At 35.0% G+C, this 17,838-nt stretch overlaps 3 protein-coding genes across 5 annotated transcripts; 1 reads left to right on the plus strand and 2 right to left on the minus strand.

Annotated features, from left to right (window-relative positions):
• Positions 1-1,127: 1,127 nt before the first annotated feature.
• LOC124434927 lies at positions 1,128-2,528 on the minus strand. Its single transcript, XM_046984869.1, has 5 exons — positions 2,353-2,528; positions 2,112-2,232; positions 1,916-2,023; positions 1,748-1,817; positions 1,128-1,538 (listed from the first exon to the last, which is right to left on the minus strand). The coding sequence occupies exons 1-5, from the start codon at positions 2,526-2,528 to the stop codon at positions 1,264-1,266; spliced, it is 750 nt and encodes a 249-aa protein (XP_046840825.1). The 3' UTR covers positions 1,128-1,263.
• On the plus strand, positions 2,154-6,304 carry LOC124434922 (serine/arginine-rich splicing factor 6-like). Of its 2 annotated transcripts, XM_046984863.1 has the most exons (10): positions 2,154-2,241; positions 2,624-2,931; positions 3,023-3,167; positions 3,336-3,406; positions 3,803-3,880; positions 3,946-4,015; positions 4,832-4,905; positions 4,991-5,084; positions 5,148-5,194; positions 5,915-6,304. In XM_046984863.1, exons 3-10 carry the CDS (start codon positions 3,039-3,041, stop codon positions 6,120-6,122), a joined length of 771 nt encoding a protein of 256 aa, XP_046840819.1. In that variant the 5' UTR covers positions 2,154-2,241; positions 2,624-2,931; positions 3,023-3,038; the 3' UTR covers positions 6,123-6,304. The 2 variants fall into 2 exon arrangements, with proteins under 2 accessions (XP_046840819.1, XP_046840817.1); XM_046984861.1 differs by lacking the exon at positions 2,154-2,241 and having other exon boundaries at positions 2,550-2,931.
• Positions 6,305-8,108: 1,804 nt separating this feature from the next.
• LOC124434916 (LIM/homeobox protein Lhx1-like) lies at positions 8,109-17,350 on the minus strand. Of its 2 annotated transcripts, none has more exons than XM_046984852.1 (5): positions 17,251-17,350; positions 13,178-13,386; positions 12,396-12,812; positions 9,111-9,423; positions 8,109-8,396 (listed from the first exon to the last, which is right to left on the minus strand). In XM_046984852.1, exons 1-5 carry the CDS (start codon positions 17,268-17,270, stop codon positions 8,327-8,329), a joined length of 1,029 nt encoding a protein of 342 aa, XP_046840808.1. In that variant the 5' UTR covers positions 17,271-17,350; the 3' UTR covers positions 8,109-8,326. The 2 variants fall into 2 exon arrangements, with proteins under 2 accessions (XP_046840808.1, XP_046840807.1); XM_046984851.1 differs by lacking the exon at positions 17,251-17,350 and adding an exon at positions 13,582-13,923.
• Positions 17,351-17,838: the final 488 nt, after the last annotated feature.

A 17,838-nucleotide genomic window follows, 5' to 3' on the forward strand; every position in this document is an offset into this window, starting at 1 on the left:
CTTCATGAGCAAAACTCTCCGCTGTCAGCAAACCGCTGGAGAGAAGTAGCACAGTCTCATGTAGTAATATTCAAGGGAAACTGGTTGGAAGAGTGGCAATATTGGTGATGCTGAAATCAGAGAGGATCCTTCGTTGGACTTACATGGGAGGGTGTTAGTTGAAAAAACAGTAAGAATAAATCAATCATGTGTGCTTTATTGCTCGTGTGTTAATATAAGCGACATTATTGAACAGTCTTGTGTTACACATAAACTATTCCTTCCATCACACGTGGTACAACGTGAGCAATCTTCTAGCCAATCATGTCAAACTCACAGCAAACGTTTATTGAATGCACCACGTGATCCATTCAAAACTTTGTGTTGTAAGTCAAATGAGGAAGAAGGAAGTAACATTGACAACAATGAAAAAGATGAAAAACCTGTGTCATACATGGAACTTTTCATTCGCACAATCCAATTCCTCGATTCACAAGCAATATTAGGTCGTGTTTAGTGTCATTGGACCGCTTGAAGGCTATCTTACATCATCACATGGTAATTCATCTTTGTTTGTGGAGCTATCGTGTCACTTTCAAAACATAAATTATTTGAAATGTTTTTAAATCTTTGTTAGATAGAAATGAAAAAACAGGACGAATGTTTGCAGAAAGTCGACCGCGAACTTTGATTTGAAAAGGAAAAAGTTCGTGGTGCACATGAAAAAATAAAACTACAGGTAGATTTGAAAAGCTATTTCACTGTACAACAGTTTTTTCTTATAATTTATCCACTTTACGTAGCCCAGTGTGAAGAGATATACAAGTTAAATAAGCTCAAGGAACAAGTAACGAAAAGTGCAGTGATGGAAGATATTTTGCAGGTTTCTTACGGTAAAAGAAGTGAATTTTACAGGAGCTATTAAACTCATGCAATCACATGTAGCACTAAACAAATTCACTGCATTTACCGATATGGTGTGACTTGATCTTCTCGTAGTTACCAGGAACTGGAAGTGTTGCCGATCTTGAGAGTGATACAAAAGATTATATGTTTGGTTAAAGTAGAAATTTCTGATACAGAATGTCATCGATATAATGAGTTTAGCACAATGCTGTCTTCCATATATACTTCATAAGCAAAGACGATTATTGCAAAAAATGATTTATTGACAATTCGATTGATCATAAATAAAATGAAATAATAAATTTTACGGAATTTATTTCACGGTGTTGTCCTGCACCCGTGTAGCGTATCAGTGAATTGCTATGTTAAATAATTTGTTTAAATTTCAGGTGTGTAACAAAACAATCCTCCATCGCAGTCTACTGGTGTTGATATTCTACACCATATGCTAAAACTGTCCATAAAGCCAGGCCAGTTTGGAAGTCGTCGACGATACAGACAACGGAAAGATTTTGCCATCTCTAATTGGAAACGTTTCGACGTCGATTGACCCCATGGATTAGAGGAGAGTGTTTCGCCGTGGAGCTCACCAATATGTATGATAATATCACCTCGGTAATGATGTAAACAGTCGAGAGAAAATTGACTTTGCTCTGATGAAAGAAATTTTGAAAAACTGCACCCGGGCCTCTTTTAACATATAAGCTGTAGAACATGTCTCCCGCCCCCCGGGCTGTTTTTTTGGCAAACCTAGTCGACAATTTCACTACTCCCTCCAAAGCAAGGTACCACTAACCGCACCAAACACAAGGCCTCCCCATTCACAGATCCTTAAAAGAGGTCCTGAATGTATGTTTCTTACCATCCTTATCTGGCCACGCAAGAAGCAATACACGATCTCCAAACTTCTCCAGTATTTTCGGCCCTTCAGTCTACAAACATTTATGATGTAGTCGCATTTGTTACAAACAATGCCTAAACCAGAAACGGAAACAAAAGCGAGGATAACAACGAATACACGTGTACTTACGAGAACAGTCGTGTAATGCATATTCATTGGATAAGTTGTATTGTTATCAAAGGCAATAACGTCGACTTCATAGAATGTCTTCAAAAGATGCTCCCAATAACCAGTGCCCTTTGATGCAAACAGGGGTTATTTTGAATTGTTGGAAAAACTCTTGACGAACAGAAAATGTGAAGCATTACAGTGAGTTTAAACTTACTGAACCAGCTGAAATAATCGCTTTGCCCAGACTTTGAATTTTCAACATGCTTTCCTCGTCGGGTATGGAGAAGGCAAACAATACTTGCAAATATTGACTTGATGTTTTGTCCTCCAGATTTCTACAAAAGGTAAAAGGATTACAAAATCATACGCTGTCCAATAACAAAGTGCTTGACCTATGACCAACACCTACTCACATGTTTGACTAGAGGACTGGACTCGAGCAGCATTTAACTTACCTGAGCCAACGAACTAGTTTGCTTCTGTCACTGTCGTTCATAGTTCCATCACAAAAATTTCCGATATTTTTTGGTGCATGTTTCATTTTCCATTTGTATATTTCGTAGTATAAGTTATTAATGGACTTGCGTTCTGCCATTGAACTAAAACTATGCGGAAAATCGGCTAAATTCATTTGTAAAATAAGTAAAGATTTTCTATAAACTTTTTCTTTTGTAATGTTATGAATAAGGAAGACCATACTTCATTTATGTGTGCATGTTTCTATAGGAAATTTTGCAGGAAGAAAAGTTTCCAATCGTGTTGAAATTTGAAGCCTATCGATCATATTATGGAGCTCTGCTTGTTTTGAATGGCTGTAAAATACAATTATTATTTTTGTTTTACATCAAACCAACATTAAAATTACACAGAATTGGACGAGGAGCAAAAGTTACAGGAAAAAATATTTAATATTGTTAAATAAAAATAGATGAGTTTCAAAATGAGAAGTACGCGTACTGTTAATGGAAGCACGACCACCTTAAGAAGACAAACAAAATCCGAGTAAGTGAGCGCGTTTTCAAAAGATTTTTGAGGTAAATCTCATTGATTTCTTTCAAATCGTGCTTCATGACGTGGAAAAAGAGACAAAGTATACATTCTGTATTATATCGTGTTAAATTTTAGTGGTTTTTCTCTTAAAATGGAAAATCAATACCGCGTGTATTTGGGTCGTTTGCCATACGGAACAAGGGAGAAGGATGTGGAGAAATTCCTTCAAGGATGTGGCAAGATCCGCGACATTAACCTAAAAAATGGTTTTGGTTTTGTGGTAAGGTCCTTGAAATGTTTGTCATTAAAATTTTTGCCAAATTTTGCCTTATGGTTTACCGTTTATCTTGATGTATTGTTAGTGCTAAATGGTAATGCTGGTGCATTCATGCAGAGTAATGCAGTCAGTACAATCATTGCTATGTATGTTGACATGTTACTATTTTAGACATTTGATGACCCAAGAGATGCTCGGGATGCAGTTGATGATTGTAACAATCGAGAGTTATTGGGTGAAAGGTGAAATGAAAAACAATTGTAATTTCAAAATATATTGTAGTGACAGTTCCTATTTAATATTTGCAGAATAATTAGAACTATTTCATGAACTTTGCATGAACTATTTCATTGTCCTGTATCCAGCATTTTTAATATATCTGAAAATTTGTGTTTTCAGTGCATCATATACCTTCATATTTCAATGCTCATCAGCAGCACTGCCCATGGAGCATATATGCATTATTACAATCTAACTATATTGTCATATTGTTTCCTTGTTATATGTATGGTGTTGTAACTTAATGCTTCCCCACTTCCATTCAAATTTCATAACATTAATCTCTATATTTGTGAATTATTTAGATATTATGTTTAGTTATTGTATTTCCGGGTTAATCAGTTCACTTCGTTTCATAGAATTTTGGTTGAGGCTTGCCGTGGCTCCAGCTCTCGTGGCTATAGTGGAGGTCCAAGACAAGCTCGTGGCAGGGACAAGTACAAGAAAAATCTTATTGTTTGTTTTTATGAAATGCCTTTTTTCGAAACCATTTTTGTTTTAGATATGGTGCTCCATTACGTACTCCATGGCGTGTTCTTGTTGAAAATCTGTCGTCAAGAGTTAGTTGGCAGGTGTGTTCAGTGTTTTGTTCCTATGTTTTGTATAATTTGATCTTGTTAGGTCTAGATAAGCTCAAGTTATCTTTGTATGGAAGTGTTCTTGCTTTGCAACTAGTGTATATCCATCAAATTTTAAAAAAGCACAGGTTTACAATTTGGATGAAAAATACTTGAAATGCTAAATTATGTAAAATTATTAAAATCAGTTATGAATTCTGAGAACCTATTTAAATTATTTCAGTAAGCTGCATAGATGTGATTGACTGAGCCTTGTGCCAATGTGGTGGTCAGCAGGCATGCTGCGAGAGATAACTGATGCTTGAGATGTCTGATGCTCTAGATGTTGTTAGATGCTGATGATGTCATCAATCATGATGTCATGATGATAATTGAAGTCTTACTGAAGCTTGACGCGTTAGATGTTTGATGCTCACAGTAATGTGATGAGATGAGGAGATGTGTTTAACCGTAAATGAAAAAGAATATTTTTGCTTTGAATGTGCTTTCAATGTTTTCAAAACAATGAATGGAAATATGATGAAAATAATTAATGAAAATATGATGAAAATAATTTTGCAATTGAATGCAGCTGATGGTCTTGAAAACCTTAAGTGATTCCATACAAATATGAGACAATGTTTATTTATACTTCATTTTGTTTGAAAACAACACCTTCTGGCTATCAATGAAAATTAGATTTATGATCATATAGTATGTTACCAAATATTTTTTGGCCATTGTTTCTGGCTCAATGAGGACACCTTATGATATTTAATAAACAACCATTGTAGAATTTGGGTCTCATACATTTCTATAACATTTTCCCAGGATTTGAAAGATTATGTACGTCAAGCCGGAGAAGTGACCTATGGTGATGCGCACCGACCAGTTAAAGGAGAAGGGTAGGATAACTAGGATTGTTTATGAACTTATAAACGTTATTTTTGAAATGATTTTGACCACTAATGTTTTAAACACATCATATAGGGTCCTTGAGTTTTCCTCTCATTCTGATGTTCGCAATGTTATAAGAAAGCTTGATGGCACTACTTTAAATGGCAAAAAGATACGACTTATTGATGTAAGTGTTATTTTGCAACGTGTTTCCATGAGAATTTATTCATTTTTCTCGTGTTTTCTTTAGGATAGTCCAAAAAGTCGACGATCATCCCGATCTCGTAGTCGTTCTAGGTAAATCTCTATCTGTATAAAGTAATTATAAAATAAAAACAATTATAAACGCATGCTCTGATTGGTCTACAGAAGCGTTTGCCTTAACCGATCTAAGCTCAACCAATTCAGTCAATAAATTACTCAAAGAGAGTTCGCAAACCAATCGTAAATAAATTTTAGAGGAATAATTAAAATGCTTATTTTAAATTTGCCCGTTTCGTATTATTTTCATTTTATAAAAAAAGTATATGATGTTTTTGGTTTGCGCTGATCTGCGCTCGAGTTCTTCCAGCATTGGTCTCCATTAGTTTGCATGAGCCTGTGAAAACATATTAAACATCTTTTCCTAAATAATATATGTTTCCATTCAAACCATATACTATAAACATTTTGTAACAAATCTTAATGTCTGTATTTCCAAGATGTTTCCACTGCCATGTTCGTAGCCATCAATCCAGCATCATAAATTATTGTTTACAATCGAACTGTATTATACATATGTAACTTAAAACTCAAAACTTTGCATAAACATGTGCTACACTGAGCAATGAAGTATGAAATACGGATTGATTAGCATTGTTGCTGCGCAAGCATGGAGTAACTTACAGCGTATGATATCAATAATTCATCGTCGTATTTTCTACAGTAGTGAATTTTTGAGTTTATTATCTACATTTTACCAATATTGCTACCATGAACCATGAAGAATCAAAGTAATTTGCTTTCAACTTTTTTAAGATCGTCATCACGTTCCAGACGACATTCTCGCTCGCGCTCTAGATCGCGTTCAAGATCAGCATCCAGATCTCGTTCAAGGTCTCTGCGCTCGAGATCCAAGTCACGTGACTCAAAATCTCGTTCAAAATCACCAAAGCAATCCAAAAGTCGTTCCAAGTCTCCATTGAAGCAATCACCTGAAAAGAATGGTGAAAATGTCGACGATTAGACTTTAGACTAGTTTATTTTTTCTTTACATCATCTTGTGTGGTCACGTGTCTATCGCGAGAGCGTATGATTCGGTCTCTTATTAATTCTCGCAACCCTGTACAGTTACCGTATATGGTTTTGAAATAAAAGTATCTGCCTCTGATCTCACCGTAGTTACCGTTACGGTAACGAAATTGTAAATCGTCCAATTGTTTTTTTTTTGTTTATTTTGACAAAATGCTGCTTTTCCGATTTCTCTTGCATAAATGTGTTAGTAATTTAGTTTGTGCTAAATAAGTATCGACTTTCTGGATCTAATTTTACTGAACAAAATATTGTGGATTGTGTTAGTACATCGTACCCCAACCCTAACCCTCCCCAGCCCAACCAAACTTTTATTTACCGCCATGCAAACTACATTCTACTTTGCAGTTTTGGGCGATATGTACAGACATTTATAAGTAAGGAGTTGGGTCGTCACTCCATTTAGAGATGTCCGCAGTAAGTGCGATACATGGTGTATCAAAAAATGAAAGCATTTGGAAATAACGTATATATGGTGTAGAACCATTCCTTTTGGATTGATAGAACAGTGGAATTTCGCCATATTGCACGACATTTGCGACATTAGCATCGTAAACAAGGCCAGTAAATGAAACGTCCTTTATTGAAATCATCCAACATGGCGGACATGACATAACCATTGGACATAACTTGCACACCAAGAATTTGTGATAAAATCAATGCGTGATCACTCTGCTAAGCCAACAAGCACATAAAGTATTATAAGACATTGAAATTTTGCAATAGAGTAATTTCTAAAGGTCTTTTTTATACATACTGTATAGCATCTCATCTGCTCTTCAGGCGAGAAGATGGTGTAGTGAAGAAGTAAAATACAAATTCACAAAGGTACGCTGTTAAGTCAATCGTTTAGGGTTTGGGCTTGGCCATTGTCGCCTCCTTGTTCCTATGTGCCTGCTGAAGAAAAGTTATATTGCTTATGAAAGTGTAGTGGAATAATTCTTTTATCTTTAATCCTTCTCATTTTATGTTTTATTATAATCCTTAGAAATTTACAATGCTAAATTTATTTAACTATATTATAAATTTAAGAATACGGTTTTATTATATAAAATTTAGGACGACGAATCTAACTACTTTATTAAATTGAAGACTACAATTTAACATTATAAAGTATTTTGTATAAACCGTTGTTTGCTATGATTATTTATATAACTTCTATTTGCAAATCAAACGGATCCCTTCGACTTAAATATTTGGTTACAGTGTTCAATCCCATTATCCCTATTATATGAAATCTCGGAGACATGCATGCTGTTTCTTTTGCTATAATGCGATCAACAGAGGCAGCCAATCGAGTCAATTGGCAAAGAGAGCCAAACATAAACAGCAAAAGGGTTTTAACAAAAAGACATAAAATGTGTCACGTGTTTAGTTGATGTGCAAGCTCTTGCAATGAGCCAAGATCTTTATTTGAGATTGTCGTGTATCCAACCATCGAAGTCAACTATTGAGAGCAGTTTTGACACATTCCTAACCTCTTACCTTGAAAATGTTTGTCCGGGAAGTTATGATATGTCTAACATGTTTGCTTGCGTGTGAACATTTGTTTGTTCAGTTGCTTCTCCATTGCACCAATGAGACTATTTGTCCACATTCACAGCATGAATAGGGACCTGCGTTTCCTTTTCCCCATGCATGCAGTATAGTTTCCTGTCATGGAAGAGCTCTTTTTGAGTTATACAGTGTTGAATTTAGTATAGTTTCTGGTTATGTAGTAATATATTGAAAAAGAAACTGTTCATACATAAATTATCATGTTCGGTAAACAGACATTTACTTTGCATGACATGATAGAAAAATAAATTTAGAACAACTACATTAAAAACTTACAGACGGTTTCTCTCAGACTCTGGGTAATTTTTTTAACATATGTGGATTTTTTGCCATATTTAAAAGACGATAACATTTCTCCATAATCTATATTGTAGTATTTCATTTAAGATTTTAATTACGTAATTTCACTATTGTAATATACTATGTCTTGTTCTATATACATTTTTGCATTCATATTTTCACACTTGAAATTTATTTTTTGCGTAAAACTGAACGAAATACGCGCAGGCTTTTTCAGCAAAGTACAATATAATTATGCAACAATGAAAGTATCACATCAAATATTTCTCCAGTTGAGTTTTTCTAAAGAGAGGACAGCGGCTCGTTTTTATCCAGATCATTATCATGCAAGAACCAGGACGATACTTTAGCACTGTAAATCAATAGTTCCATTTTCAATACAACTTTCATATTTTTTGTATGTATGACATTTTATGACATTTGTACAGGAAGAAAACAAGCTCAACCTGATTTCAATTATAACGATCAATTGATAAACCTAGTGTTTGCATGGTGATAGACGTGTGAAGCAATGGCTGCGCCTCCCTAGTTTATGAAAAAGGCTTGAAGGAATCTTGAGTTGAATTTTTTAATTTATACTGACGTGGATGCCTTCATAGATTTACATTGAATAATTTTTTGTAAGTCTGTGTTTCCTATTTATCGATAAAATAGCATACTGCTCCCTTGATTATCATGCAGACAACATAAAAATATTATTTCCTCGTCTGAGTCGATGTGAAGACGTCTTGTATAATAGATCACATAGCTCGAAGATTGCCATTTCAGCATCAAAAATTTGCATGAATTAAAACAGGACAACACGGTGCTATAAACACATTTGTAGGACTGTCAGTTTTGATCTGTACTATTTTAAAACAAAAGTTTGTCTGTTGCGAAGTAAACTATCTCAGATTTTAACCTTTAAACCATACGTCATTTTTTATTTTCAAACTGGTCGTCTGGTATTCGTTTTTGTGAACGTACTGAGAACAGTGTTTTGTTTTGTTTTAATTCATTTACAACATCCACGTGAATTAAAATAATTGCTAATCGAATGTTCCTAACACAACCTAACATGTCTCACCACATTGCTGGTACGCTATTCATATGAAGATTGAGTGCATTAGCTTCGTATGAATAAGTATTGTTTTGGTAAAATCCACTCTCTTGGCTGGCATTCTGTATTGGCGAATGATGCAGGGTTGCATGTTGAGAAAACTTCATGTACGGTGGGTTGGCATGCTGACGAAGAATGTTTGAATAGCTGTTATCTGTCGTTATATTACTGTTCATCGCTAGACCTCCATCCAGGCGTTGATGGACGTCGAACTGTCTGCTTTCGTATTGGGGATAAATTCCTGCGTTGTTGTAGTAGTCGCCGTTTCCAAGCAAATCCACTAAAGATAAATATAATTTGGAAGTTAAAGCAGAATAATAATCACAAACATATTTTCCTGCTCGTTGTACCCATACTTTTAATCTGTATTTATGCACGAGGAATACTATATCAGCAAGAAATATAGGTATGCTATATAGGAGTATCATCTGTCCTACGATACTCAGATCTTTTTTGTATTATAGATTTTTGTACACTTCAATGTTGATATCGATGAACTACATTATCATTGTCTCTTCAAACATTTTATTTGTCATTCTAAAAAGCTGTTACTTTTACGTAGAACACGAGTGCTTTCTTAATTGCCACGGGTTAGCCAATGTGTTGACTCTCCTTCTATCGCCCTTTCATGCCAAAATCATTTATTTGATATTATTCTGAAACACAGGGTTGATTTTAATTCGTATAAATGAAAAATGTAAAAATAGCTAAGATTTGGGCAATTTTAACTTTTTATATAAAAAAAAACATGTGGGTATATATTCGCGTAGACAAATTAGGCAATTTTGGATTGCTGTCTTCCCTAATCTTTGATGGCTAGCACGCCCGTGACTATTTCAACAACTGATTTCTTCAACCATTGACCTTGTTCACATGATACATATGAATCCACTCAGTAGAAAACAATTCTTTACGATGTAACGCTAAAACTATTAGCGACTAAAAGTTTCACCATCAAATTGAGAATGTACTTCATGTAGCTACTATTTTACTCTCCTTTGTCTTGATATTGCGATACGTATTCATATATGAATGCTACATTTCTATTATACTTGTACAGACAATATATACATGCACTTTTTCACTCACAAATTATTTTATATATATAAGTTTGTTACTTTATAAATTGTGATATCAGATATTGTTATCTGTAAGTTTGCGCAAAGTTAAGTATTTTGGTTGGCCTTTCAACTTCTCCCGATTGCTTTTGTAAAACATACAGCGAAAAAATCAAGAAAACTCCATGTATACTACCGTTTATTACGGATGAGTCAGTAAAGTGTGACTCACGTTTTTTTTGTGTTGGAGACATCTGTCATTGGCAGATGTCTTCGACAGATTTGCGTAGTTTAAAGAAACGCTAGGATATTTCACATCTGCCACATCGTCATCCCACATTCGTTCTATCAAGGCGTTCATATTTTGGGTTGACAATCCAAATGAATTCTGTAATTCAAGCATGATATGTTTTACAATAGCCTACACAACAATCTTTTTGATCACGTGAACACCCCTACTCATGCATGGACTGTACATTCCAAAATTTAACTTTATAATTATTTCACATATTCCCTTTTCGATAGGCTATCTGAGCCTGCCTACAGATTGAGATTTTATCTTAAGAAAGTCGCTTGATGTTAAATATTGCGGTTTTTCTAGTTATGCTTGAAGTGTGCGGGGCGTTTTATCACCAAGGTTCAAAATATACCTAAAGTGCTTGTGTAAGTCAGTTTTTTAAGGCGTAGCTGCGTGGAAAACGTGCACTGAAGATACTTCGCAATCATTTTTGATATGAATGTGCATGTAACTAAGCAATATATGCATCTTAACTCGCCTATGTATTGATATGTTCCGTATATTTTTGCTTATATACAATTCCTTAATGAGCGCTATGTACATAAGTCCTTAATTTAACAACCTCAGTCATCAAATTAAACAGTTGACTCTTAAGTTGCAGCCTTCGCACTTCAAATTTGAAGCTAACCAAGTGTTTTTACGCTCGTTAGCGGTTTCAAACAACTGAGATAAAGTGACCGCCACTTCGTACATGAATCATTGAAGAGTTTATGACTGGAACGCCTCAACGTTGGGGACATTTGGTGCATTTTTTAGTGTATGTCTGTACTTAGAATGAGGCATCCTTCACAAGAGAATTTAGCATGTAAATGAAATAAAATATGTCTCTCAGAAAATTTGAAATTCATTGGATGATGAAAAAATTGTAAAAGATAATTTCTTTCAAAGATAGACCTTACATAAGCATTCCGTGTCGGGATTTGAGGATTCTTATTTTGGGACGATACAGACCGAATGACCGATCATGTTTTGTGAATGTATATCGCAACGGTTTTAAAACTAAAATGAAACAATATGCATTAAAATGCAATACGTTGATAGGAATACTACAGTTTGCTAGGGTTTATTTGATGTAGCGTGGTTTATAAAAGCTTATAATCCTTTGCTTCTCATAAAAATATTATTTGTTATTTGTCGAAAATACTGCAATGCTTTGAAGTGTAAACAACTGTGCTTTCTTTTCATATGGCGCAGTTCAAGTTCAAGCTGAAATCTTTCAACGAAAACGACGTTTTATAAACATTTTCGCATCCTTCGCTCGATCTTTTATGCCGTTCAATTATATCGTTCTAAGAGATGCACGTGAATTCCTTTCTAGTTCATTGGACTTAAAGGCTGATAGAAAGTATAATTAATTGACTATGGCGTAGAAAGAATATTGGAAGTAAAACCACAAAATGGCCTGATAACAAGGCTCTTTATCCAAAACAAATATAAGTTATCGAATGAGTAGTTGAGTATACTGCGTTCTATTGTTGGGCAAATGTAATTTTCTGTGTCGCCGTAAAGAGATTGTTTAACCATCTACTTTTATTGGTTATCTCAAACTTAGTTGTGTACACAGAGAATCGAACAGTTTTTATTGTTTTCATTTAGATACATGTATATTAATTCACGCGCAGAAAAGTTTTATGTTCCTTCATCCGCGAGATCAACGGTAAGTGTGTCTAAACATTGTTTTGAAAATACTATGCATTTGGAAATATATGATGTATATGTGTGTAAAGGTATACATTTGAGTGCATATAAACGCTGGCCGGCAATACATGCTTGCATTCTTGGATTATATAGAATGTACGTTTGCTATTCATTTACTGAGATTTATATTTGTGTTATGATGCAAACAATGAATGAAATATCAGCATGCAATTACGAGATGCTATACTATCAACATACCCGATGCATTTAGTCCACCTTGTGAATCTAATAAGGCGCCAACCATCCCTTCGAGCAAGTCGTGATTTTCTGATAGCTTTCGTGGTGTTCTAGATTTATTACGGTTTTGTTGTCCATTTAGTCCGCTGTTATTTAAACGTCTCTCTTTCGAGCGTCTGTTCTGAAACCAAACTTGAATAACTCGCATCGATAATCCAGTGTCTTGAGCAAGTTTCTCTCTCATATGCCTTGTTGGCTTTGGTGTGGCAGAAAATGCAGCCTTGAGGATTTCGAGTTGTTTTGCTTTAATTGTGGTTCTTGGACCACGACGTTTTCCGTTTGGACCGTTTTCGCCTTCCTCTTCAATTGCAGAATCATCTTCATCTTTCAATATTTCTTCTGTTTCAGTCTCAACTTTCACTGATGGCGATCCACCATCTAAAATCAGGCAGAAGTATTTATAGGTAGTGGACGTGATTTATATCTTGATCTTCCAAGCCTACATGTGCATGTTGAATTGGATTGTATTTTAAGGCCATAACATAGAAGCAATTGTCTTGATAAATCGTTGTTTAAGAGGTCATTCAGCTAAGTTTTCCAGTTAGTTTTCAGTTAGTTTTTAGCTAATGTAGCGTGTACAAAAGAAAAATCTATGCTGTCAAAGTATTCATTGACCGCTACTGGCTAGAAATTTTGCCTCTGAAAGGCATCAGACAAAGTCTATTTTATGGAGGAAATATAAGCTGACTTTAAGCAAGCTGGTCTATAAATTCGTGTACAAACGCAAAAGACATAGTACATACTTTCTATCTCCTGAATTTGAACATCATAATCTTCTTCACAAACAAATTTTGTTCCTCCAACATGGTACAGTTTGTCACCAGTTGTAATTTCTTTCATGCAGACAGAGCAGTGAAAGCATTGAACATGAAAAACCATTCCTTTCGCTCGTCTCACCAAGTTAGTTGGCAAGATACCCTCATCACATCCAGAGCATTTTGTGCCGTAACGCCTGTTCAAGTTGTAAGAATGCAATTGTGTTTTATTAGTCACAACATGTTGATACAATCTACAAAGGCAGTTGTCTCACGATTGATGCAGCAAATTACCGTAAAATCTATGCGCAGGCTATCATAAACTTACTGGCACTCGCAAAATACATGCTTAACCTTATTTACTACGTGGATTAAAACTTTGCGCACATTACCTATAGAAATCTTTGGCGCAATACAATTTCCCCTCTCTTGAATAGCACTTCTCAGTCAACTGTAGTTTACACTCGTCGCATTGCAAGCATTTTGTATGCCACATACAATCTAAGGCTTTTAACAAGTATTTGTCGGATATTGGCAAATTACATCCGCTACATTGCACCATTATGTGTAGACAGAGTAAATAGCGTTCGCGTGTTGCAATATACGAAATGAAACCAATTGATGTTTATGGCGTTACAGATATCAGTGCGTTAACACAAACGCCGTTCTGCTGCAAGCAAGAAGTCCTCGGTTTGTTTTTACCAATTCATATACTCGCACAACGCTTAACTCTTTTATTTCGCACGATAGGAGGGTTCCCCGCCTATACTCCAGCTGTCGGCCTCATAAAAATTCTGAATATATCATGAAGCCGCGTGAAATCTATTTGAATAACCCGTAATTCTCAACACCCTCATTGTGCGACGCACATATATAAACTCGAGTCTCCTTTTGCATGCGCAAAGTATGTGTGCTTATATGTTGCGTTATTCAAGTGCAGACGGCAGATTGTTTAAGTATTGTGTCGTTTTTTGTAATAACATTCTTGTTGTGTTAAGGCCTGCACGAGGATTCGCTAAGAATGACAAAAGCACAGCAGAAAACTTAAAATGACGTTCGTTTCTAGTTCCACGATGTTGTGTAGTTTCCTGAACTCAATGGGATTGTAGCATCACACTCTTGTAAGAATTCAGTATGTGGACATTATTTTGCCTGTGCGCGATTTTTGTCCATTGTCAATAGGCTTGTCACTCAATGGAAATTAGCTGTATTCTGCCTTGGCAAACCGAGATCAAAGTAACTAGAGGGAGTTCCGACTGCGTAGTACTGCTGTCATGTGCGTTCGTCGAATTACGTTTTTTCCAACTCCAACACTAACTTTAGCTTGAATTTTTTCCCCATACAGTCATACCATGATAGAAAAAAATCGAAGGGCATTATCATACCCATTGCAATCATTCAATCGCTGCTTCTATTTTTGTCAAGCAGTAAACATTGACCGACAAAATGCAAAATTAAAGAGTAAAATAGATGAAGACATCTATTTATGCGTATATGATTACCAACGCATCATCTCCCATTGTACGCTCTCCCTCTAAGCCAAGACAAAAAATCGACGAGTCATTGAAATGCATGTTACAAAACACAAATGGTCCTAAAGATCAATTTCTAGCGATATCCTAGCACAGTTCTATATACCTCAGTGTTAGATAATTCCATGTAGTATTTTTATTTAACACTTTTTTGTTTATCATTCATATATGATGCGCATTGTAACTACAGCGTTTGTGAATATGAAAGAAATATTGAAGGCCTTATATGTATACATAAATATATTTCCCAGTTCCCACGACTGATTCCAGTTTCTATAAAAATTTTGCGATTTATTGCGATTGCAGTTGTCACAATTTACTTCAGACTATTAAAGAATTGAATAAATTGTATGGGACTTCGTTCTATTTGTACAGAATGTAATTTGTTCCATTGTTTAGAAATGGAACAAATTTCACAGGTGGAAAAATATGTTTGTACTCTAAAGGTTGTCGTAGTTCAATATTCAAATGGTTCAATAGTAGAAACGTTCGTGTGATATGAATGAAAGCTCCCCGTTCATGCTGAATTAGACTGAAATAAGGAGCGCAATATATTTGTGCTTGAAGGAACAGCTGTTTTCAGTATCAAGATATTTGCTTTTACATAATTGCCTGAAGTATCTAGTCTATACATGATCGCTTGTTCTCATGTATGTACTATTGTGATTTTAATGAGGATATAGACGTTAAACTAATGTTGAATTTGTAAAAAAAGAAGTTCTTCCTTTCTACAAAGATCTTATATGACTTGGTATTAATTTTTATCAATAGAAATATTGTTGTCTTTTCAGCTATTTTTATCTTTACTACATGCTTTTTTCGTTTGACAGAACGCGACATTTTATTTTGTGACTATAGGTATATGGACATGATTTTTGCGAATGTTCATCTTTTTTAAGTCTAATGTTAATGCTAATTTTTACACTATACGTTTTTCGTGTCTTGACCATGCTGACGTTATCTCCATTTCAAATGAATCAGCTGTCGTGATAGAAAAACAAAAAAGAAACAGTTTGCCATTTTATGTATGTTGTTTAAATGGACTTATACACATTCTTTTTATTTGAATCGCTTATGGATATTATCAAGTCGACCCTCTGTTTAATCATGGAAAAAGTGTTTTCAAAACCGACATATTTTTATGTCCTCTTATGGAAAAGATTAGCTGCATGCAAGTCATTTCGGATAAATCATCATTTGTTTACATCAATTGATTGCAAATATGTGCAAACCAATTTTGTTTGAATGCTTTTATCATTACTAATGTTAAATAGCTACTATTTTTTGTGCTTTGGCGGTTATTTCAGCAAAAACCCCGCGTTATATGCTAATTTTATGTGTGTGCAAAGTTTGAATGAAAGTTGCCCCGCACTCCTTGTAACTCATTGCTATTCAGTGTTTGTAAAGATAATTTTTAAATTTTATCGTTATCAGTGAACACCGTACGAGGCGTATAGAGACGTTTGGACTACAAGGGACGTCATTTTCAGATTAACGTGATATTAAAACAAATGTTGCGCAAACACTTATATATATAAATGGCTTTATTGTTGACTCTGACTCTCTTGTTTATTCACCTATATATCTATATTCGACTCGTCCGAATTTTAGAAAAACTGCGCAGTAAAAAGTGTGTCATTAAGTATATTTTTTCAAACTCTCTAAATTCATAGTTTACGTTTTTTGAATTTTGTCACTTGAAGTTTAATCTTGCCGATAGATACATCTATGCAGCTACATTCAAGAGCAGCAATTAATAGAACTCTTCAGCAGCCTTCAGGAAAATCACATGTCTTTAACAAACGTATTGAAATTTCGCTCCAAATACGTCCGACTATGTTATATTTGTTTGAATATTCGTGCATGAGGTTTATCTCTGAATGTGATAAACACGTCGTCAGGAAAAACACTGTACACAAACAATCGAGATTTGCTTCGGAAGTTAATACACCAATATGTATTCCACACCGCCCATCAATATTTGAATAAGAATACGAAAATAGGGACAGCTGCGCGCGAGGCAAATCAAGATCCTTCTATTTCACGTCCTAGTAAAAAACCTGCGAATTTAATTGCACGACCGACACTGTAGGTTGCATGAGCGTTATCGTTGATAGATTTTTGGCGTTTGAATAAGTGAGAGTGTGTGAAGGTCGTAAAAATCCAGAAACGAAACGAATGCAAGAGACTTAATTCAATGCTATATCTTCATTGATAAGTGAAGAGCAGATAACAATAGGATATATTTACCCGCTCTTTTTCATCTAAAATACATATAGTAATATATATTCACCGTTGCGGAGTTTTATGTCGTATTTCCAAATGCAATCATCCTCGCCTCATTGTCAATGGTCAAGAAAAGTGTGACATTGTACAGAACAAAATGTAAAAGCAAAAGCCTTTATTTCTCAATCACAGCCAGTCACTCGTCTCTGGTTATGAATGTTTAGCATTCCATGTAAACTTTTCTTGCCATGCAAATAAAAGAGCAAATTTTTATTTGTGAAAATAATCATTTCCTATACTCACATAAAACAGGCAGCATTCATCTCCAGGGAAACCTTTTGAAACAAATCGTATGTATCTTTTCAATTTTTGAGAAAAAAGCACAAAGCGAATCCACTTAACCGTGAGACAGGATGAATCAAGTTACATTGAAAAGACTCTAAATAAGTAATCATGCCGTGCTGGTAGAAATATGGAATGCTTATAAGATTTCAAAGTTCAGTTTTTAACTTTGCTGATTTTTGTTAATTTTTTTACTTCCTTTCAATTTGTGGTTCGATTTTTGACTAAATATTTGCTAATAGAGATAATCCAACCTTCTAAATCCTTATTCTATTATGAATGAGGCAGATTTTTTATTCACAAAAACAGATGAATGCATCGCGCTGTGAAACTAAATAGCCATAGCTTGAATGAGTCGTTTAAGTCTTTGTTCTTTACGCTAAAAGGTTGTGCGACATCGGATATCCCACATAGAATTTTTTTCATGTTGTGTTTGCGACAAAGCTTAAGTACTCTGTTTGAGTTCCAATTCACAGTTGGGATAAGTTGTTAATGAACAGGGCTTGCTTCCTTTGCCTGCACTTTACTGCTGTTTTTATCGTCCAGCTT

This window comes from Xenia sp. Carnegie-2017, unplaced genomic scaffold, assembly GCF_021976095.1.
Source record: "Xenia sp. Carnegie-2017 unplaced genomic scaffold, XeniaSp_v1 HiC_scaffold_14, whole genome shotgun sequence".
In the NCBI taxonomy this organism is placed as follows: Eukaryota; Metazoa; Cnidaria; class Anthozoa; order Malacalcyonacea; family Xeniidae; genus Xenia; species Xenia sp. Carnegie-2017.

Excerpts from the sequence above, each read along its gene's own strand:
- LOC124434927 (XM_046984869.1), bottom strand. The coding sequence starts at position 2,528 with ATGAATTTAGCCGATTTTCCGCATAGTTTTAGTTCAATGGCAGAACGC. Across the intron at positions 2,024-2,111 it reads CGATTATTTCAGCTGGTTCA|GGCACTGGTTATTGGGAGCA; the intron begins GTAAGTTTAAAC and ends TTTGCATCAAAG. Across the intron at positions 1,818-1,915 it reads TGCATTACACGACTGTTCTC|ACTGAAGGGCCGAAAATACT; the intron begins GTAAGTACACGT and ends AAATGTTTGTAG.
- LOC124434922 (XM_046984863.1), top strand. The coding sequence starts at position 3,039 with ATGGAAAATCAATACCGCGTGTATTTGGGTCGTTTGCCATACGGAACA. Across the intron at positions 3,168-3,335 it reads AAAATGGTTTTGGTTTTGTG|ACATTTGATGACCCAAGAGA; the intron begins GTAAGGTCCTTG and ends TTACTATTTTAG. Across the intron at positions 3,881-3,945 it reads CAAGCTCGTGGCAGGGACAA|ATATGGTGCTCCATTACGTA; the intron begins GTACAAGAAAAA and ends TTTTTGTTTTAG.
- LOC124434916 (XM_046984851.1), bottom strand. The coding sequence starts at position 13,751 with ATGGTGCAATGTAGCGGATGTAATTTGCCAATATCCGACAAATACTTG. Across the intron at positions 13,387-13,581 it reads TGCGCCAAAGATTTCTATAG|GCGTTACGGCACAAAATGCT; the intron begins GTAATGTGCGCA and ends CAACTTGAACAG. Across the intron at positions 9,424-12,395 it reads AGGTGGACTAAATGCATCGG|TGGATTTGCTTGGAAACGGC; the intron begins GTATGTTGATAG and ends ATTTATCTTTAG.